Consider the following 22,915-nt stretch of genomic DNA (forward strand, 5'->3'; position numbering starts at 1 on the left):
GGCCCGCCGCGCAACGCCGCCCGCGGAAACTACAGTACCCGGCGGGCCGGGGGAAGGCGGCGGCGCCGGGCTCTGTGGTGGCGGGGGAGGCGTGGTGCGTAGCCGGCCGGGTGGGTGCCCGGGCGCGGCGGGGCGGTGGTCCGGCCTCACCCTGCCCCGGGACGGCGTGGCGGAGCGCCCTCGGAAGGCCTCGGTTTGCCTCTCCCTGGAGTCGGAGAGGAAGGCGCCGCCCGGGCCTTTTCCCGCTTCGCCTCTCGTCGAGCAGGGCGGGGGGGGGGGCGAGAGAAATCCGGCGCGGGCCCGGGCCCTGTAAGGCCGCTCGCCCCGCCGGGAGCGAGCCAGGAGCGGGCGGAAAGGCGAGGCTGCCCCCAGGCCCAGGGATGTGCCCGCAGGCAGCCGCCTCCCGGGCGGCCGGAGCTGACAACGTCTGCCGGCTTCTCGCCCGCAGGGCCCGCGGGTTTTATGCCAGAGATGCTGGTGTCGCCCAGAGGAAGAACCTGGGTCTCCTCAGAAGAATAATCTGTCAGGTAATGGCGCGCCCGGCGCCGGCTGCACCCTGCGTGGACGGGCCTTCAGCCGCGGCGGCCTGAGCCGCAGGGCGTTGAGGAGTCCCTGCTCACGCCGGCAAACAAGCTGGGGGAGAAAAAAGCTGCGGTTTTGCTGAAGAGAGTTGGAAATGGTTATATTTATTTTATGAGGCTCAGACCTAGAAATGCAGAGGACTGTGCTGTGGAAAAACTGCAGAAGCACTTGTAAATCTCATAATCGCGTTAGAAATAGCCTTTTATGAGATTTTATATCACTTATTTCTTCCCCTAAGATGGCTCAATATTTAATACCAATATTAAATTCATAGTATTTTAAGGAGCATCGATGTTAAATTTGAATGGAGGTCTCACAACAAAAATAATGAGCAGAGGTCTTCAGGTAGACATACCCCTAATGTCTCAGTGAAATTTATGTTACAGAAAAAGTAGGAATTAAGCCAATTACAGACTAAAGCGAACTTGATTTTTTTAATCAAAATGATTACTGCTCTCATGCTGTAGTTAATAGAAATACATTGAAAGTGAATACATGGAAGTGAATTGGTAATTGTGTTATACTGAAAGTATATTTGTTGGAAGTCAGCTAAAGTGTCCACTTATGCAACCAGATCAATGGGCATGCAAAGTTTATTGAAATAAAAATGAGTACATCTGAGTTACACTTTTTTTTTTTTTTTTTTTGTAAGACTGAAACCTTTGTTGATGGTATAGAGCTCCTGGTGTCTCTAATGCATGCAAGAAACTATGTGAGGAGTTCATCCTATTAACATTTTAGGCACTTTTTGCAAATAACTGTAAACATATTTTTCTACCTTTCATACAAAACACCAACAGCAAAATGGAGTCAAATGTTCAGTAAATTCAGTTAATTACATATAAAAGAGTTATGTGCATATTTACACTCCGGGGATTTTTGTCCTTGATTTTAAAAGTTGCCGTTAAAGTTTAGTTGCCACTTTTAATTTTAGTGCAGGCAAGTTAATGACAAAATATTCATTACTCACACTGCCCATAATAGCTCATAAAAAAATCTTTTAATTTGGTTTTTAAAAAAGACAAAATTTCCCTAAAAAAAGTTCTTTAATTTGGTTCAAAAAAAAACCCACAAGATTTTCCTTTATGTATTCAACAGCAAAGGTTCAATTTAAGTAAGTTATTAAGCTGCAGGAGCCAAATGAAATATTTTCCAAAAGCCAGGTTTGTTACAAAAGCCATCACTGTTACAATCACTGTCTGTTTCAGGAAAGTACTAAATTCAAGAATGTTTGGACAACTCATTCTGCATCTCCTATTGCGTATGAAAGAGGAAGAATTTACTTAGATAATTACCAGTGCTGTATTAGCAGGTAATAAATTTACAATTAAAAGTTACTCTGACTTACAGTTTTAACACTGTGATTCTGTTTTAGACATGTCAGTAACTTTACTGATTCAAGTAGCCCCTGTGAATTGAGTGGAATTTACTTAGGAACAAAAAATAACCAGGTGCATAAATCTTTGTTAAATTACACTTGGATATCATTGTGTCTTAATGCGACACCTGCTTTGGTGAAAGGAAGTCTGATCTTACTGGTGCTGTATAACTTCAGCTTTCAGAGCACTGGAATAGGAGTGGAATGTTATCACCATTTTATAATTTTGCACTAAAAAGCCAAATGGACAGTAGTTCTTTGTGATCTGGTAACTAGCAGTGCGCTAAAGAATGTGTCACAAGATCAGCCTATGTAACAAGCTCGGTACTATGTGAATTCTGCATTAAGGAAATAAATCATTGTTCATGTAAAAGTACAGCGTGTGGAGTACTTGCTGGTTTTTGTTAATGTATTTCGCAGGTCAGTTCTCTGGTCTGATGTGCTGCTCTGCTGTTCCGTGCCCAGCTGCAGAGGCACAGTTTGGAAGGCAGGACAGGGCAGGGTGAAGGACGGGAAGTCCAGTGTACACCCGTCCTTGCCCTCTGGTGAAGGAGGTAGCAGGGACTTGGAGAGCTGCGTTGCTGAGTCAGTTGTGGTGGGAACAGTTTTGAGACAGTGTGATACACAAAAGACGAATTACTCTGTCAGTTTACTCTGTAAACCACTGAGAGTTAATTAAATTAATCTATCACTTAGAGCAAAGATCTAAATCTGCTTAGCAGCATTTTATTGCTACATTGTCTGAATGCTTTTCAGTACTGGGTTAACCTTTCTAACATCTTTTCAGTTTACCTTTGTCTCATCCTCTCCCTGAGGGGAAAACTCTGCACAGTACAAAGCTTTTATTCTAGTAGTAGTTTTCTTTGGTGGTTGTTTTTTTTTTGGTTTGGTTTTTTTTAAATACCTGTACACAATGCCACGCCTTTATATTATGAAAGGCAACACTGGAAGAGCTTGAGAGGAGGGTTCCAGGATGATAATTTCTGGAATGTGCTTTGTTTTTAATGTACATCATTAAAGTAAGAATGTTACTATTAAGTTTGTTATTTAATTAGAAAACACCAAAACACAAAAGCCCACAACACCAAACCACGAAATATAGGGAAGGTCAGCTTTTAAATACTACGTTATACTAACTACTGTTTATTAGGCCTTATTTTGAGATCGACTTCAGGTTATATTTACAAAACAAAATAAGATGTTTAGATTTCTGACCTGTTTAAAGAGGAGGCAGGATTTATAAAATTGTATGAAATGACTTGTTGATAGAAAGTCGTTTATAAAGTAGACTAATAATTAGCGATCATTTTCCTCCAGCATTGCACAAGAGCCAAGAATACTTTATGAAAAGCCAAAGTGTTCTAAGTCAGAAAAAATAGAAGATGCTTTATTATTGGAATGCCCACTGGTAAGATACTTTTTACTAGAGCATTGTTGTGCAAAAAAACAAATTAGTATCTTTCATTGAAAGATATTTAGAACAGAGTGTTCTTTCCCTGCAAATTATTTTCTCATTGTTTTTATGGAGTTAGGTCATTTAAGGTTTGCAATGTGCTTATTTATTTTGACTGACCATTTAGAGGTATACTTCTCTGAATTTCTCAACAGCACATTCAAAAGCTTGTTTGTGAGCTTTCGTGGAAGATTTTAAAAACAGTGCCTTTATGCTTATGCAACTAACTGTAATTCCTTACAACATAAATTCTGTTTAATTTTTTCTTTATTTTTTAATTAGCAAGGGCAGTAGGTGGGAGTTTTAGTTTTTAACCAGATCTGTTAACATAGAAAAAAAAAAAGGCAGATAAACTGAAGACCCATTAAAGCAACTCTGCCCAAAAGCTGTTCTGCTGTTTCTAGCTAATAGATTATTTCATTTCCCACCTCCCTGAGGAGTTTTTCTCTCATCCAGTATCCACAGACCTTAGGAATATTAGCCCTGTCCTTGAGGTGCCTAAAAATAAAGCAGTGTGAATACCATTCTTAGCAGTTACTGCAGAGTTACCACTGAATGTCTTATTCTGCAATACTTAAACAATTGTCTCTTCAAGACTGGTTTCAATTAGATCGATAAGCAGTTACGCTTCATTTTTGCAAGGCAAGGAAGTTTTAAAAGGTGTCTTTCCTAGGAAAAGGTAACTGCCTTGCAAAATGTGTGACAACAGATTATTTATGTGATGATCAAGTGACTGGCACAGACATGAGCTTAGAGATCCTGCTGTGATTAGCAGGCAGCTTTCCACCTTTAGTTTTCGAGGCATGTTTATTAACTTTTGTTTTCTTGTTGCTGTGTCAAAATGTCATGTATCCTCCTGGTACAAGCTTTTTTTCTGATAACCTTTTGTTAATGTAGGGGGAAATGCTGCCAAGTCCATCAGACTATAAATCTTCTCTGATAGTCTTGACAGTGCAGAACTGGCTTCTACGTCTCTCTGCTGATAGTGGAGAAATACTGGAAAAAATATACCTTGCCGGTTCCTGTTGCAAATTCAGGTATTAAACATTGACCAGGCTTTATATAATTAACAATCATTAGTACTATACCGGGGAAAGGGAATCATGTTTATTTTAGTACTATCCTATGGCTGACTTCAAGTTTGTTAGTCTAGCACATTACCTGGAGTACTGTTCCTGCATGCTGTTTTCTATAGAAGAATTTCAGCAGCTTAATTATTATGGTCTCAAATTTGGTATCAAGTTCCACAAATGCCACAAAAACTAGGCTGGTATTGTTTTTTTTCAGGCAATTTTACAGCCTTTAACATTGCAATAGCAACATACCAGGAGAGGATCTTTAAGAGCTGTAAAACAAACTTCATAAAACATAAGAAAAACACATTTACAGTTTAAGCCATTGTTAACTTGCAAGCATTCTTTTCCATCAGTTAGCCATTTTGCTCTTTAAAAGCAGAGCAGTTACTGCTTCTGATAAACCGCATCTTTTCAGTTCTCAGAAGAAATTATTTCCTTCAGGCTGAAGCATAAGAAAGCAGTGATTTGTGAAGGGAAGAAGAAAAATGAAGATAGTGAATGTTCATACTTTCAGAATTTTTCTTGCAGTCCTGTATGAAATAAGCCATTCCTAGTTCTATGGGTTTTGTATTATTGCAAACAGCAAACACCTCAGGCACCTCTCCCAAATCAGATACTGAACAGTTTGCCTGGACACAAAGATTTGCCTAGTTATTGTAGATTACATTTTATGTGAAATAATGTATTTATTTTTAATAAGATAGGCCTTTCTTGTCACAAATAGGTATCTGAGCTGGGATACTCCTCAAGAGGTAATGGTTGTAAAGTCAGCTCAGAATAAGCTCCCTGCAGCAGCACGGCAGGTAAGTTTGTTGAAAAACTCTGTCATTCTTAACTTTTTAGAAAATTGATCAAAAAAATTTACAAGGACACAGGTTGATACATTATGCTTTGTTATTATTGTAGAAGATGAAAGTGTCCTACCATTAACAAATGCCTTAAGTATAGTAACTATATTCAGTATTGTTCCTTCACAGGCAGGTATCCAACAGTCTGTATTGTTCTATCTTGCTGTATTCCAAGTCTTGCCTCTTTCATTCATTGGAATGCTAGAAATAAACAAAAAGGTAAGTTAATTCCTCTGTTAATCATGATCTGTACTGTAGTTGTACGAGAGGTATAGTTTAGGCAATAGTGCCAGAATTTCAGAAGTCATGCTTACAGCTTGTAAAAGCACAGTGCCCTGAAAAATTAATTAGCAGTTATGTTGTTCTTGTGCGCAATTGGGGCATTCGGGGGGAAAGATTCTTAATTCAGATGACCAGAAGAGAAAATGCAAATGCATTCTGCTATTGGGTTACTCTTTGATATAGACGAACTTTAGCCTTTACTTATAGCAGTCATAAGGATTAGGAAATCCAAAAGTGTTTGTAGGCTTCTTTTCACCTCTTTAAAGAAGGATACATGTGCCTGTGACCCACTTCTAGTAATAGTCTATGAATTCTATATGCAGTTACAAATGTTTCAAACTGGTATTATCATTGATGTTGGATGGCGATATGTAAATACGTGGCTTGCTTTGTTAGTCAAGAGCAAGCAACCTTTCTGAGGTCAGTTTGTGACCTGCAAGGGCATATATTTATTAGGAAACCTCAAGCCAGATGGCAAGTTTTACTGTTGTGGTGAAAAAACGTGTATGTTTTAAGTCAAGAGAGCTCTCAATACAATTTGTAATTGGAATAGTACAAACAGGCAAACTCCAAAGCTCTGTGAGCTACAGGCTCATTTGGGGTCCAGAGCTCTTAGTGGATTTTAGCTGGTGCTGGGTTGGATTGAAGCTGTTACTGAGATTGGGCTTGCCAGTGAAGGAGTGGGGTTAAACATTTTTTATTTGGGCCCGTGAAAGTTTAGGGGCATTGTGTATTGTTCTGTTCAAAATAAGTATTTAGGACTGGAAAAGACGTTAGCAGTGTCAAAGGTATTCTCAATCTGGTTAGGAATGGCATGCCAGATTCATCATGGTCATAGAATCATAGAATCATACAAAGTTTTGGGTTGGAAGGGACCCCTAGAGGTCATCTAGTCCAACCCCCCCGCAGCGAGCAGGGACACCACTAACTAGATCAGGTTGCTCACAGCCCTGTCCAACCTGGTCTTGAATGTTTCCAGGGATGGGACCTCCACTACCTCTCTGGGCAACCCGTTCCAGTGTTTCACAACCCTCATTGTAAAGAATTTCTTCCTTATATCCAGCCTAAACCTACCCCGTTTTAGTTTAAAACCATTACCCCTCGTCCTGTCACTGCTGTCTCTACTAAAAAGATTGTCCCCATCTTTCTTATAGGCTCCCTTTAAGTACTGAAATGCTGCAATCAGGTCTCCCCGCAGCCTTCTCTTCTCCAGGCTGAACAAGCCCAACTCTCTCAGCCTGTCCTCATAGGAGAGGTGCTCCAGCCCTCGGATCATTTTTGTAGCCCTCCTTTGGACCCGCTCCAACAGTTCCATGTCCTTCTTGTGCTGAGGGCTCCAGAGCTGAACACAGTACTCCAGGTGAGGTCTCACCAGAGCAGAGTAGAGGGGCAGAATCACCTCTCTCGACCTGCTGGCCACGCTTCTCGTGATGCAGCCCAGGACACGGTTGGCCTTCTGGGCTGCCAGCGTACGTTGCCGGCTCATGTCCAGCCTTTCGTCTATCAGTACCCCCAAGTCCCTCTCAGCAGAGCTGCTCTCGATCCTTTCAATCCCCCAGCCTGTACTGATACTGGGGATTACCCCGACCCAGGTGTAGGACCTTGCACTTGGCCTTGTTGAGCCTCATGAGATTCACACAGGCCCACCTCTCCAGCTTGTCCAGGTCCCTCTGGATGGCATCCCGTCCTTCTGGTGTCTCGACCGTACGACTCAGCTTGGTGTCATCTGCAAACTTGCTGAGGGTACACTCGATGTTGTTGTCCATGTCATTGATGAATATATTGAACAGCACCGGTCCCAGTACAGACCGCTGAGGGACTCCACTCGTCACTGGTCTCCATCTGGACATTGAGCCATTGACCACTACCCTTTGGCTGTGACCATCCAACCAATTCCTTATCCACCGAACGGTCCACCCATCAAATCCATGGCTCTCCAATTTAGAGAGAAGGATGTTGTGGGGGACCGTGTCAAAGGCTTTAAAAAAATCCAGATAGATGACATCTATCTAGATGGTCATAGGAGGTGAAACATCTAAGAGACTACTTCTTCAGTTGGCCTGTACTGAGTACTCGTCAGAGTAATTGTTACAGCTAGGAATAACGTCAGGGCAGAATTTGGGATTTGAGAATACTCCCAACAGAGGAAGCAACCAGTGAATGCAATGCGCAGCCAGTGGCGTTAGTAACTGTTAGAGTTAGGATTAGGGTTACTGTTCAAGACTGCAGAATGCACCTAGTGCATCAGCTTTACTGAGATGGTACACCACGACAAATTCTGAGTTCAGACGAGCAAAGGTCTCAGGGATAGAAAGGAGAGTTTAGGGTTGGAAGACTATTAAGAGTTTGTGTCTGGAAGACACTGGGACCTCAGCTAACAAATGTATTGAGAAAGAGCCATAAGACTAAGTAAAAGGCAAGGTCTCCGGAGTGAATGTATCTTTTGGGACCAAACTGATCACAGGATCATAATAGTGTTGATAGTGTTAAGATATAGGAGTATTGCAGCTTTTTGGGTTTTGTTTTTTTTTTAATTGTTTTTAAGCCTGTTTTAACCCCATTTTAATTGCTTTTTCACATACTGATTCAGTTTAAAGAAGTGAAAACTCTGTATTTCCAAGCATATCTTTTTAAAAAAAATTACAAACTTCATATGTTGTGACTCATTAAATATTAAAAATTAGTTTGTTGGGTTTTTCTCAGTGGAGATGTGTTAAGCAGTGGCACAAATGAATACTGCATAATTATTGAAAGGGGTAAGTCAGCTTCTTGTGTATGTGTCTAATTTGGATTCAGAGAGGATCCTGTACTCTGCGACAGCTGGATAATGTAGTTTTAGTACAGCTGTACACAGTCATAGAGCTGTGATTAGACTAGTATTTTACCCTGGTGATGAGGAAAGAACAGAAGATCTGAAATCAGTACTTTTAGATTGAGTTGTTAGCTTTGCTAACATTCCTGTGGGATGCTGGGTAATATAATCTATTCATGTATGATAATAACTGGGTAACACGATATGAAGATATACTGAGAATTTGATTAGAGAATGGATCTGCTTGCAAAATATGACTAATCTAACTTCAGGTGTCACTGCAGCAAAACAGATGAGTTACAGAAAATTTCATGAACTAAAACACTGATCGTAGGGTTTGGTGAGAATAAAACATTAAAGCAATCGCAAAATTAAGGACATAATGTCAGTATTTCGCATTGTCTCTCAATTATTTCTTCCCTAGTAGAATATTTTTCTCTTCCTTTTTTTTTCCAGATATTTGGTAATAGTGTGACAGATGTTGCTGTTTCTAATGGAATCCTGATTGTAATGTACAGCATGGGTCTAGTCAGGCTCTATAACTTCCAGGCCATCTTGGAACAGGTAATGAAATACAAAATTTTTCATGCAGTCGATGGTATTTTGGGGCAACAAATCATAAATATTCATGTAATGCCACACAGGTACATGGGGAATGGGTCAAAGGATAGTGTTCTTGCCTAAATCTGTTTACAGTCGGAAGATGCAAATGATTACACTATCAGAAAATTCTACCCACAGCAGTTACAGGTGGCAAGACAAGAGATACAGGGTCAGACAGGCACTAAAGTGCATACAGAGAGGAGCTAGGTAAATGCTAGACCAGGGTGTGCTCTTCTTTACACATCTAGTCTGCAATTAGAGCATTAAGGCTACAAACTGATGGGCATGGAAGATTGTTTGACCTGAAACGGAACTGCAGTGAAACTTTTGAGTTTATATTATTCCAATCAAAAATTGAACATTAATTAAAAAATAAGACTTCAACCAGTATCTAATAACCTAATGAATGCAGTAGTAACAGAGCAGTAAACTAAACAGCAAGTAAATATGCATCAATAAAGCTAAATTGTTCTGTGTTATTTTAGTTCATGGAGCAGCCTTTTGATTTGGGACATGAATTCAACTGGAGAGGTCAAGTGGGAGTTGTAGGAAAGTATCCATTTGGTCTTCCATGTAACATTAAAATAACAGGTATTTATTATATTTATATTATATTGGCTAGTGGCTTTTATGGATTAATTATGACTTACTTCGCACCAAGAAAAAACATTAAAATTACTGTACTCGTATTGTGCTGTAGATACATTTCTTGCTTTACAATATAGTAAAAATGTGCTTTGCTTTACTTCTAGTTACAAGAATTAATTACATAGGACTTACCTAGAAAACTAGTACAGCACCTAAGCTATTTGAAAAACTTCATAGCAGTGCATGAAGTGGAAACCCCTTCCTTATTTCTGAGACACAGCTGCTCTTGGGAAAGAGCAATGGCTAGGACAGCTGTTAGTGACATCGTGAAACAGTATACAGTATGTAAGCAAAAGATATGAGAATGTTTAATCTATAGCTTGCAGAGGGAATTCAAGGAGACAGCATACAATTTGTCTGAGTTCCATTTGATAATTCTAAATTGTTAGAAATGTGCCAGTTTCAATAAAATTAATTTCTGAGGAGAGAACAAATTATCTATTAAAAAGAATTCTTATGCCTCAAATCATTAACTTATGAATGTTCTGCCTTATGTAATGACTTTAATTTCTCTGAAACAAAACTATTATTTCTGTGGGTGCATTTGAGATTAGAATTTGTTGCTAAGAATCTTAATGAATGACCAAAGCCCGAGACATTCTTTGAAACTTTTTTTTTTACTTTAAAAATGCATTCTCGCAAGTTCACTCTTGAGGCACTTCCAAAAAAAAAAAAAAATAGTAGGTTTCACCAATATCAAATAATGCACGTTTTTATTTCTTTAATTTTGAATGTTTCTGTGTTAAATGGTTTTTACAGGTGACTGTCCACATAAAAAGTGCTTTTGATCTTTATGTTTGCAAACAGTGTCAGATAATAACAGGCAAATCAAACCAGATTTACATAAACCTGAGGAAATACACAAAGGTAAAATACAGACTTACATAGTGAAGGCTTTGAGTTATAATGTAATGCTTTACCAAAACAAAGTGATAAGCTGCTATAATGGATGTCTCAGGTTCTGCAAAGGGAAATTTGTCCTCAATTTCCTCTCTGTTTCAGCCTGCAAAAGCACAATTTAATGTTAGGGGCCCTGTGGAAAACATGCTGTGGGACCTTTAATAGGAAGCCTATACCAAATTTGTTCTCATGTCTTATATATCATTGTAGTTTTACGTTTTGAGATTTAAAACCAATGTACTGGAGAGAACATTTTTGATCTTGAATCATACTCAAGAATTTGCGGTTAGGAAGTTTTGAACTCATGACAGACATTTGCCATGGCTGCTTTTTGCAGACAGTTGCATTCCTGTGGTTTTTGAGCTGTTTTCTTTTGAGAATGAGATGGCCGACTGACTGCTCAATGTAATGTAATGCTTCAGTGAGTGAGATTTTAACAGTTTCAGAATTTAAGCTTGTATTTACTATAATTTAACTATGTGTAGTTTCCCTGCTTATTTAGTCCTAGCCTCCCTACAGAAATTGCTTGAAGGGATGGCAGTTATTACGGTGCTGGTTTTATGGTGCGTTAGGTACCCAAGAGGAAGTGTGTAGAGATCAAAACTTGTAGGCTACCATGTACCTACCACGTCATTTACAGCTATTGACTGGTAAGGAATTTGATTTTGGTCACAGTGGAAGGAATGGAGAGATACCTATAAGTCTTCATCATGTCACTTTCTGAAAGGTCCAGAACTAAAAACTGTAGCTTGATTTATTATTAGAGAATACAGTAATTTAATTTAAAAAAAAAAAAAAAAAGGAAGATAGTTTGCTGATTTTTGGGGTGTGGTTTTTTTTTTTTACATTTAGAAGAAATACTTATTAATGCTGCCAGGAACAACTTTATGGCTTTGTGTTTCGATGAGGCTGGAGAGTTTTAAGGAAGTGAATAAAGAAGCTCAGCTGGAGACTGAAAACTGGCAATGCTAGGGAAAGGACTTATAAACAATGAGAACAGGAGGTATTGAGCAACGAGTGCAAGTGACAAACAGCAGGAAAGAGGGAGTTGAGGCAGCAGAGTCACACTGTCGCAGTGGTTTAGGTGGCTATGATCTTGCAAATCTTTGCCAAATAAATGTAAAAAGAAAGGCATATTTTATCAGCAGTCTGTATGGTTTAGGATTGATATATTATTGAAATGCGTTTAAGTCTATCATTTAGTCCATCTGCCATGGAGGGGCCTTGCTATGTATGCTTTATTTACAAAGAAAAAGTAGGGTAAAATGTTAACAAATTTTCTTGACTCATTTTTCATTTTCTGACAGATTTTAGTATCAGTAGGTCCTCTGCTCATGCCTCTGTCTTCCACATTCTCTACATTTTCAGCAGATGCTTTGTTTTTTATAACATATACTTTGTTACATCTTGCACAGGATCTCCCATTTACTATGTGTTAGTCCAAAAGACAGCCACTTTCCAGCTCAGGAAAGACTTCATTTCCATGGGCAGTGAGCTAATTCCTTTCAGTCTAAATGGCTAAGTTGTTGGCAACGTGAGTGAAGGAAAAAGAGAGAAGCACTATGTAAACATAATTTCTGATGTCATGTAACATCTTAGTACCATTGGCTAGGATCTGGATAATTATCTACACTAAGCAGGGCAAGAACAACTCAAAATTTGGAGGAGACCTTTGGGACATGAAAGTACAGATAAGAACCTTGTTCTCCTCACAGTAATTCAGCTTGGGTATTTATATTCTGCCTGTTTAAATGCCCCCTGTAATTGCAGATTTTTTCTACATTTTTTCAATTTTTTTTCCCAGCACTTCTCTGTACTGTTAGAAAGAACGGATCTTCAATCTAAAATTGATTCAGTTATAGCAGCTGTAGAAATTGGTTTTGTTTAGCTAGTTGGTAGAAGTTGTAAAGCTCCGTGCAGTCCAAAGATGCTTCTCTCATTTGGTACCCAGAAGACTTGTAAGAATGGCATATTACATCTCTGTAATTTCTCCCAACTGAACTGAAGGGAAGACTAGATATCTTTTGCCATTAATTACAAAAATTCCTCAGTTTTTATTATTAGCTACAGATTGCATTCATTGTGGTCCATGCTATTTTGTTGTATTATGCAAAATTTGAAGGAATATTCAGATTCGGGTATCCTTCTGCATTTAATTCTGTTATGTGAGATTGCCGCTGTTAGTCTGTTTCCAGCTATTTATCATTATTTTTCCCAAGACATAGTGACCCTTTTAATATGCTTTTTGATCTGTTTATGTGTATGTCCTCTCTCATTCAGATGAGCTGGATTAATTTTAATTGTTTGCTACGCCTTTGCTTATCCAGATCATTTGGAATGAAGTAAGTCAAAGGTATCAGAAGACCAGTTCAGTGTGAAGGTCTGAGAAGGCAGTAACCTTCCACAGGGAACTGCAGATGCGTGCCTGGATGCTAGGAGAGGTAGCATAGCTGGTGCTAGAGAAAAGATCACAGCCAATGTATTGCCACCAGTCTTCAAAAGTTCTGAAGAATTAATAGCTTTAGTGGAATTTAGAATTGTAAGGAACAATGGAATTATGATTGTTCTGCTACTAATGGTGTTAACATTACCGAATATTTGCAGATACCCCACCTTTGCTATTTGAAGCATCTTCTCTGGAGAATACATTTCAAATTGGAGGTTACCCTTGGCATTATATCATCACACCTAACAAGAAAAAGCATAAAGGAGTCTTCCATATTTGTTCTCTGAAAGACAATGCTTTGGTAATATATTCAGATAGCAGCTTCTCTGAAATGAGTGTGTATCACATTTGTCTTCATCTCTTCTTCTGAGTAGTCCTTGAGGTAACAATACTGTTGTTTTCCAGTGTGGTGCTCTCACAGGGATCACCCCACAGTGTTCTATCTGCTGCCCAGTGGAGTCACATATAAAATGTTTTCTTCTGAATTAGTACTGCTTCTGATATTTCCTTCATTCCAATATAATCATAGCACTGTCAGTGCTACACAGCACTGTATTCTTGGCTTAAAAGTGAAGGCTCAAGCAGAATCTCATTACCTGATTCCTTGCATGGTAGCATCTTAACGCGCTTCTGACTAGTCAGCCTACCAAATGGCGTGACTGAAGAAACATTTTAAGTTTTAAGAAATTGCAGAATAAGTTTCCGTAATGTTTGTAGTTTATCCCTGATTTGTACCCTCTCTCTCTCTCCCTAGAAATATTTTATTACTCTGTTTAATCCCTCCCCCTCCCTAGAAAGATTTTATTGCTCAGTTTATTCCAGCATTCCATTTATTTTGTAATATATTCATCATATATTCTTTTGCGTGACCTCTCTGTCTCAGCTTTTCTTTTGGATCTGGATTTGACCTGAAGATATTTCTGTAATACAAGCAGCTTCTAGGCCTGTTAGTTTAGGGTTCTTCTTTAGAAAAACTTCTCATCTGTAAATGTCCTGGTCTTTTACTAGCCTGATCAAATCAATGATCCCCCTCCTATCTCTTATTTTCAAAACAGATCATTCACAACCATAGCTGAAGATCAATTTTGATTCAAAGGGACCTGTACAGTCCTTTCTCACCTAGTATTTCTACGTGTTCATACATTTGAAAATTTGAATGATCAGGGTCAGCGAAATTTAACAACAAAAACCCACTGCCAAAATCCTGAGATTTTGACCAGCTTGCAGCTGAAATCACAAGCTATCGCAGGCTTACACGCTCCACATGTGTATTTGCACAAAAGAGGCTGACCCTGAGGTTTGAAGCTCAAGTCAAACATTGTGCTAATGCTTTTCTCATGTCTTCACACATCTCATGTCTTTGACACTCAAATTGCTGGAATTGCTGAAGTGTTTGCAGAGTGCAGGCTAAATCTTCACTTTGCTTAGTTTCAGGAGAGGTAGGACCATGTATAGCTGTGGTACAAGGTTATTGCTCATTGCATATTTTAAAAGTTGAAAGTGTTCCATGCAGCATCTTGAGAATCAGAATTGAGTCTTTTTCTTTATTAATTATTATTATTATTGTTCCACTGCCATCCTTTCTGGTCATGATTAGGAGCAATACTTAAAAACCTTCAGAGGTATGTGGAGAGGAGCTCAGTATTTGAGAGTTCTCACTTTGAAAGTAAGACTTTCAAAATACTACTATTCTAAGCTTTCCCTTCCTTCTTCAGGCAAAAAATGGCATACAGGATATGAAGTGCTGTTCACTGGAACCTGATTGGATATATTTCCATCCAGATATGTCAGGTAGAATAATCCACGTGGGACCAAATTTGATAAAGTATGAGCCTTTTTTTTCTCAAATCTTACTTTCATTAGAGAAAAATTTGCATAACTGCATAAATTCAGTAGTTTGACACTTTGCAGTCCAAAACACTCATTAAGCCCTAAGAAACTGCAAAATTTATTAATTTGTCAGAATCAGAGGTTCTGGTAGAAACATCTGCAGATTTCTATATGATGAATGTGGGCACTAGCAGGCAGCACTGGATTTTGATATGAAAAATGTTCAAGGACCACTGTGTTAAAATTTCACAGATAAACAAAATTACAAAAATAAAATTTCAATTTCAGTTATTTCTGATATTTTAATATACCTGATTTTTTACAATTGTAAATACAGAAGTGTGGTTTATTATAATACATGACTTATTTTACAATTTTTCTTTCTCTTGTAGAGTCTTGAAGCTTAAGGAATTTAAAAATAATACAGATCAAATGGAGATTGCAGAAGATTTTACAATTGTGGCCAACAGGGAAAACTGTGTGAGTTTAGTGTCCGAGATCACAATGTATGATTCTGAGCAATACACAGGGGTTTTGCATATGTGAATAATCACTGTGTTTAATTCAAAGTTTATTGAAAGACATTCTGTGTCTTCATTGGACTTTAAGCTGTATGAAAAAAAATTTTGAAAACAGTAACACTTTCAGGATAGCTTTCTGAAACCTCCAGTCTTTTCTTTAGTTTTCAGCATTCTTTATGGTGTGCAGTATAACCATGTATCACTGATATAAAACAAAAGATGGTGACAGATTTCCTTCAAAAAAAGGTGCCACCAGGTGATAATTGTGTGCATCTCTGATGCTCAGGTAAGTTGATCATACAAATGCAAGAAATGTTTCAAGACTGTCATAACGTAGAGGTAAGTCAAGACAATATTTTGCTTCCAAAAGTCTGTTTCTTTTCCTGGCCATACAAATCTGTCACTGCCTTGTGACAGGTTTGGCATTCATCTAACCCTTGGTGTGAGCCAAATCAGTACACTAAAATAACAGAATAATAACCCAGCAGAAGAGGTGAGTACTCTTCTGCTTGCTTGGTGAGCTGAGCTGGAACAGAGCAGAACTGAATCATTAGTGGGTCAGAAGAGTGTGGAAAGGTAGAACCAAGTGGCAAGGGGATGATCTAAACCTCCTGGTAGAAATGAGCTGTTAAATTACCTTAGTTGTTTCATGAAGTCTTTTGTGATAGAAAATCACAAAGACAATCTAAATGACAAAAAGATTGAAGAGCACACTCGTAAAGAAAGTTTTTTGGTAGTGTCTGGAACTGTCATTTTGCTCCAGCATACAAAGTTACATCTTGCATAAAAGTAAATTTTTATGGTTTATGAGTACTGTAAAGTCCGTGGAAATCAGTGATGCTGATTTTGAAGCTTCTGCAGAAAAAAAGTTTGTGTATTAAAAATATACACTAACTCAGGAATAAAACTTCCATTGAATTCAGAAAGGATAAGCTTTGTCATCTAATGACTTGCCATACTTTTTTTTTTTTTTTTTTAGGGTTTGTTTAGATCGCTTCTGTTGCAGTAAGAGCAAGGAAATATGAGTTCTAATCCTGTCTGCTGTGCCTTTCCCTTTTGACTTCCATTAAGACACCGATACCCCAGTTTTTAATGTTTCTGGTGTTAATGAAGTCCAGGGGAAGAAGTTCTGGTGGTTTAAGATACTGCTTTCCCCATCTTCTAGAAGTAAGAGTTTAAGAAACAAATTGGTGGTGACTTAGCTGTCCAAATTCTCATTCCAGCATTTTGTCTCCGGTCACTTCTGTCCTACAAATTATGGTAGCTGAGAACTTTTACCACCTCTACAGGACTGAGAATCTCTGAATATGAGTAAACATCAGTAATATCTCAACTAAAGCCACCGAGTTCATGAGCCCTCCTAAAGAAGAGATAGCAGCACTAGGGCCATGCATAGCTAATGAGTAAAACAAGATTGGAGAGATTAAAACAAGGTCAGAAAGCAAAAGACAAGACATGGATACATTGTCAAATAGATAGGAAGAAACTAAAATGCTCCGAAGTCTAGAGCCACTTTTTTCTTTTTCTCTGAAGGTGAACAATGCTGTTACTGTAACAGCTTCTGGTCGAGTGGTGAAAAAGCGTTTTAACTTGCTGGATGATGACCCAGAACAAGAGGTAACTGATGTAGCGAGTAAGAGCAGTTCATGGATTGTTCAAGAAGTTTAGCTAGCCAGAAGTCATTCTTGTTTCAGGTGCAGTGGCTGTGAGCATTAGCTGTGTTCATCTTTGAGTTCTTTATTCCTTTTCTGTGGCTGTCTTTGTCTCTTTAACTTCTAACTGCTTAATTTCCCCTGCCTGTCTGTTGTCTTTTCTCCTTGGTTGATAGTTGTGCTTTGGATAGTCTGTGTCTCTTAAGGATTGATCTTATGCCCCGTGATACCGTCATAACTCCATGCGACTTCATTGGCACAGAAATGAGATGTTAATGTGACAAACCATAACTCTTCTCTAAACATTTCTTATAAAGCATTTTATGAACTGAAAGGAGCATATTTCTTTTTTTCTCTGCTTTAGGTTGCTCTTGTCTTTGATGTAGTATCTCTAAACTATATTTTTCTCTCCCAATTACTTTGATTTTATTGCAAGATAAGGTATTTAACATTTTTCCTTCAAGTGACTTCTTGAGAGTGAAAACACCACGTGCCTTGGTGGTGAGTCTTCAAGAAGTTATGAACAGTATTTTTTAGCTATCTAGAGCTGGAACTGTATCTGCCATAAGCACAACAGTTAAAATTCATCAGTTTCTGGCAGTTGTTTCTGTTCTTTTTTCTGAGGAAACAGTTTTTTCCATGGTAAAAATATGGGACAGTCCAATATAACCCTTAAGATCTGCAGTTTATTTCTGTCCCTTTTTTTAAAAAAAAAACAAACATAAACATTAGAGTCAGCACACTATTTTTTCTCCTGCTGTTACACTTTATTTGTAATTCCAGAAGATATTTTCCCATTATGGAACAGAAAGACTGGCTTGAATTTAAAGAGTGTGTTACCAGGTCATGACAGTGAGACAGAGGCAATTAAGGCAGTTCACAATCTTCACTTTTTGGTCTCAGTTCTTCCCTGTCACATATTCTGTGGAGCGAGAGAGCTCTGAACAGAACATACAGGTGTTCATTTGAATGGAATTACCCTAATATACCCATCCGCTCAAAACCAGTAGTGGTTTTAAGCTATACTGGCTCTAACATGTCTGCTTCAAGAGAGGGCATGGAGCTTGAATATATTTCTTCTGTCACTTTCAAAGTACTTTTTTCTGTTTCCTGTATGATATATATAATATGTATACTTGCACATTAGGATTGTTCAGAACATCACTTTCTTCTATCTTAAGGAATTTTGCTGAAATACCTCGCACAGCTTGTGTTGGGAAAGATGCCTGTTAGGTGTCAGGCTGGCAAAGTGTTCTTTATCAAAGCAGAATACTTAAGAACTAGAATTTTTCCAATTCTGCTTGCACCTGAAAGAAAAAGAGCTATGCAATTTAGGTAGAGGGGCATGTGAATTTACGTTTGATTTGTAAACTTGAGGGTTTGGTTTTTTTCTGAAGACATTCAAAATCGTGGACTATGAAGACGAATTGGATTTGTTATCCACTGTGGCAGTTACTCAAATAGGAGCTGATGGAAAAGCGCACCTTGACTTTCACTGTAATGAACACGGGATTCTACTTAAGAGTATTCCATTACTGGAGTCCTGGGACGTGGTGAGGAGAATTCCTGTCTTTTGTTTATGCTAACTCTTCCCCATGCCTGTTCTCCTACCATTTTTGTTCAGATTTGAAGCAGATACATAAATAGTGTTGCCAAGTGTTGTGGATGAGATTTGTACAAAGTAATAATCGTAACTCAAAAATTGTAAGTATTCCATCAGACAGTGGAATTGATCTGAAAATTCACAAGGGTGAACAACACTGTTACTGTAACAGCTTCATTTATCTGAAAATCTCCATGATTTTAAACTAAGATGTTTTTTATTCGTTGATTCCCTTGGGTTTTTTGTTGGGGGAGGGGTTGTCCATAGGTATTTCTGAAGTATTTATCAACATGAATACCCACCCTCTGGCTAGTTACATCAGCCAAACTTCACAACTTGTAGATAGTCTCACTAGCTTAACTTGAACTACTCATGCATAGAATTAAGCATGGACCTCACCGTGTGTGTGGGTTGTCATCAGCGGCACTGAGTCTAGTTGGAGGCCGGTAACTAGTGGTGTCCCCCAGGGGTCAGTACTGGGCCCAGTCTTTAACTTCTTCATCAACAACCTGGATGAGGAGTTACAATGTACCCTCAGCAAGTTTGCTGATGACACCAAACTGGGAGGTGTGGTAGATAACACCAGAAGGCTGTGCTGCCATTCAGCGTGACCTGGACAGGCTAGAAAGTTGGGCAGAGAGGAACCTGATGAGGTTCAACAAGGACAAGTGCAGGGTCTTGCACCTGGGGAGGAACAACCCCATGCATCAGTACAGGCTTTGGGTGGACCTGCTGGAGAGCAGCTCTGTGGAGAGGGACCTGGGTGTCTTGGGGGACGACAGGTTGACCATGAGCCAGCAGTGTGCCCTGGCTGCCAAAAAAGCTAATGGGATCCTGGGATGCATTAGGAGGAGTGTGGCCAGCAGGACGAGGGAGGTTCTCCTTCCCCTCTACACTGCCCTAGTGAGGCCCCATCTGGAGTACTGTGTCCAGTTCTGGGTTCCCCAGTTCAAGAAAGATGAGGAGCTACTGGAGAGAGTCCAGCGGAGGGCTACAAAGATGATGAGGGGGCTGGAGCATCTCTCCTACGAGGAGAGGCTGAGGGAGCTGGGCTTGTTCAGCCTGAAGAAGAGAAGGCTGCGAGGGGACCTAACAAATGTTTATAAATATCTGAAGGGTGGGTGTCAGGAGGATGGGGCCAAGCTCTTTTCAGTGGTGCCCAGCGACAGGACAAGGGGCAATGGGCACAAACTGAAACACAGGAAGTTCCGTCTGAACATGAGGAAGAACTTCTTCCCTCTGAGGGTGACGGAGCCCTGGAACAGGCTGCCCAGGGAGGCTGTGGAGTCTCATTCTCTGGAGATATTCAAGACCCGTCTGGACAAGGTCCTGTGCAGCCTGCTGTAGGTGACCCTGCTTCGACAGGAGGGTTGGACTAGATGACCCACAGAGGTCCCTTCCAACCCCTAACATTCTGTGATTCTGTGATTTGGTGAGATGGATTGGGCTGTTCATAGGGTCCAAGTTTATGTGGGAATCCAACTTTGACACCTCTTTTATCACTGACTGCGTAGGCAGCTTAGGCTCTTAACTCAGATGCTCTGAACTGCACTTAGATTCCTAAAATAGACATGTGGGAAACCTCTCAAAGTTGTAAAATTCTGTCCTTTATTTGGAAGGAATCTTCCAGATTCCTGTCTGGAAGCGCAGTCTGTGTATCCACAAAAAATTCCTGTCTGATCATGGAGGTCACCAGTGTTCAAGGACAATGGTACAGGTATTAGCAAGTTGTGGAAATGGAGACTGCAATCACGATTTTTTTTCTCTCATTTCAGACTTACAGTCATGAAGTTTACTTTGATAAAGACCTTGTATTACATATAGAACAGAAGCCTAACAGGAGGTTCAGTTGTTACGTTTACCAAATGGTCTGTGATACTGCAAAAGATGATGAATGTTCAAGCCATGAAAAAACAGAAAGAGTGTTTTGTAAAAAAGGAGGGAGAATTTTTGAATGTATTTAAGACAAACAACAACTACAGAGACTTCGGTTTGGATGTTATTTAAGGACTTCATACGTATGAATTAGTCAACTATTGTTTTTCAGGCAGGATTTAATCTTAACATTTTGTACTACTACATTGAGGTTTTATTTCTTTTTTTCTCTGTAACATTGTACACTTGTCTGTAGTCCATAATGGCTTTTCATGTATTCACCAGTTCATCGTTAATGCCAGATGCAGCATTTATTGCTTCTCTTCAGCAATTGGATTGAAATACTGGACATGAAGGACAAAGATGTGGACTTACTGATCATCTACTATCTGCTGCAGTCTGTCTTACATAGTTTTACCTCTGTGACTTTAATACAGGCTCTTAATTAAGAAAAGTATGTAAAACTGTATAGGATAAATCTTATATGTAGTATAAAAATGGCAGAGTTGCCATTAAACCACTTAGACAAAATCCTTCTGTTGGTTTAGTGTGAGATATAAAATCACTCATGTTTTCTGATTGTGTTTGTTTTGATATAAAGAGAAGTATTAATAAATTATGGGGGTTTACTACCTTTCATATCTATCTTTATATTTTTTATATATTTCCCAAGCAATTCTTTGCTTCTCCCTGTGTCAAGGGTCAGGAGTTGTTCAGTCTGAGCCAAAGCTACCAGATGCTCAGCCCGATCACTGCGTGCTGCCTGTCTGATGCATGGGAGTTCCATGTGATATATTCAGATTCCGCAGAATGCAAGCTTTCATTTTATTTTAAAGAACACCCACAACAACAAAACACAGGCTGTAGGTGATAAAGAGTGTTTCCAAGTGCAAGCCAGAGATGGGCTCAGGAGAGTAGCTCTTGGGGGGTGACCACCGTCTGATTTCTCACTACCACCACCATTATCATGAGCCTGGTAATTCTAAACCCAAGTATTTCTTTTCACTGCAACCTTTACTAATGAAGTGTGGATCATTCTAGCTGATGCAACAATGAAGAGCTCTAGAAGCATTATAAAAATTATCTATTCTGAGATTTTAGAAAAAGCGTAAGGCAAAAGAAAAAGTGAAATGCAATTGTGTAAAGAAAAAGCAGCACAAAAGGGAGATCTAAGGCTTCAATAAGTTTTCACTTCATGTCCAGGAAAGTGCATCTGTCCGTTGTCTGCTACTATATAAGTAACTCTGTCAGTAAGATAGGAGGGTAAAAATTAATATGAATCTATACTCGTAGGCAGAAGACCCAACTCTTAAGCAGATACTGATATTTTATGCTCATTTCTGCTGGAATTATTAAAGCAATTCCTCCCAGAGCAAGACATTTAAACTTTGTTGTTTATTAAATAGTGCAGATACTGCTCATCAAGAGTTTGCTATACTTTCCAGTGACTGTTATTTTTAAGTTATTGCAGACTTTTGCAGTGGTATTCTGCTAAATCAACAATTGTACATCAGTATCCATCTTTGGAGAAATGCAGCAATTTGTAATGACCAAAAGGCAGCCCAGACTTTGATGAAGAAGATTGTGGGCTTCATGTAAGAAACTCTATCATTTTAAATGCACAGTGTGTTGCTGCACTACAGATAATGGCAGATGTTCCATCCTGGAAGGTCACACATAGACATTTTAATTCAGAAACAGGAGAGATGTTTCTGCTTAATTTAAAACACCTTGAAAGCTATTTAAGAATAGAGAATCCAGAATGTCTAGCCCTGAACATGTCTATGAGTATATCCCCAACCCTCCTTATGAATGGGCTGAGATGCACAAGAGAAGCAGAATCACTAAATGCTTATAGGTTGTGCTTTTCCAGCTGTGCACAGAAGTGCTGCCTTCTGTACCTATACAGAGCCCCAGAAAATTCTAAAAATAAACTTCTGTTTGAACGGAAGGAAAATCCTGACCACAAATCAGTAGTTTTTTACATTATTAAAAATAACCCTGTATCTGAACCAAACACAAATACCTGCATGCTTGGTGGCAGCACACCTGAATCAACAGCTTTTATTTCAAGTTAAATTTTGAAACAAAACCCATCCACCAGAAAAAGGTAGTACTTTACTTTGCCAGGAGATTTTATATGTAAGCGTTTTTTGGTAACTGTTGCTGACAGGGCTATACTATTGTGCCGTATCAAATTGATATGAAATTTGAATAAATACAATAGATCTGACCTGTAGACCTACCGTTTGATGTCCATTTATGATGATTCTAGAGCACTTATCGTTATCTTTTTCATAATGTAAATTAGGTACTTGGAAATCTCTTACACACTCTGAATAATGCAGTATACTGAAGAATAACAGTATTCTTAAAGTGGAGAAATTCTGAGGATATTCATGTGGT

The 22,915-nt window shown here is 39.1% G+C and overlaps 1 protein-coding gene across 1 annotated transcript; it reads left to right on the top strand.

Annotated features, from left to right (window-relative positions):
* The first annotated feature begins 117 nt into the window (after positions 1-117).
* On the top strand, positions 118-21,938 carry DCAF17 (DDB1 and CUL4 associated factor 17). The gene is made up of 14 exons (XM_009934120.2): positions 118-527; positions 1,791-1,894; positions 3,278-3,368; positions 4,311-4,450; positions 5,214-5,292; positions 5,467-5,556; positions 8,888-8,995; positions 9,520-9,625; positions 13,187-13,329; positions 14,744-14,853; positions 15,251-15,338; positions 16,913-16,996; positions 18,429-18,584; positions 20,410-21,938. The coding sequence occupies exons 1-14, from the start codon at positions 381-383 to the stop codon at positions 20,596-20,598; spliced, it is 1,635 nt and encodes a 544-aa protein (XP_009932422.2). The 5' UTR covers positions 118-380; the 3' UTR covers positions 20,599-21,938.
* Positions 21,939-22,915: the final 977 nt, after the last annotated feature.

The sequence above is a fragment of the Opisthocomus hoazin genome, chromosome 9, assembly GCF_030867145.1.
Source record: "Opisthocomus hoazin isolate bOpiHoa1 chromosome 9, bOpiHoa1.hap1, whole genome shotgun sequence".
NCBI lineage: Eukaryota > Metazoa > Chordata > Aves > Opisthocomiformes > Opisthocomidae > Opisthocomus > Opisthocomus hoazin.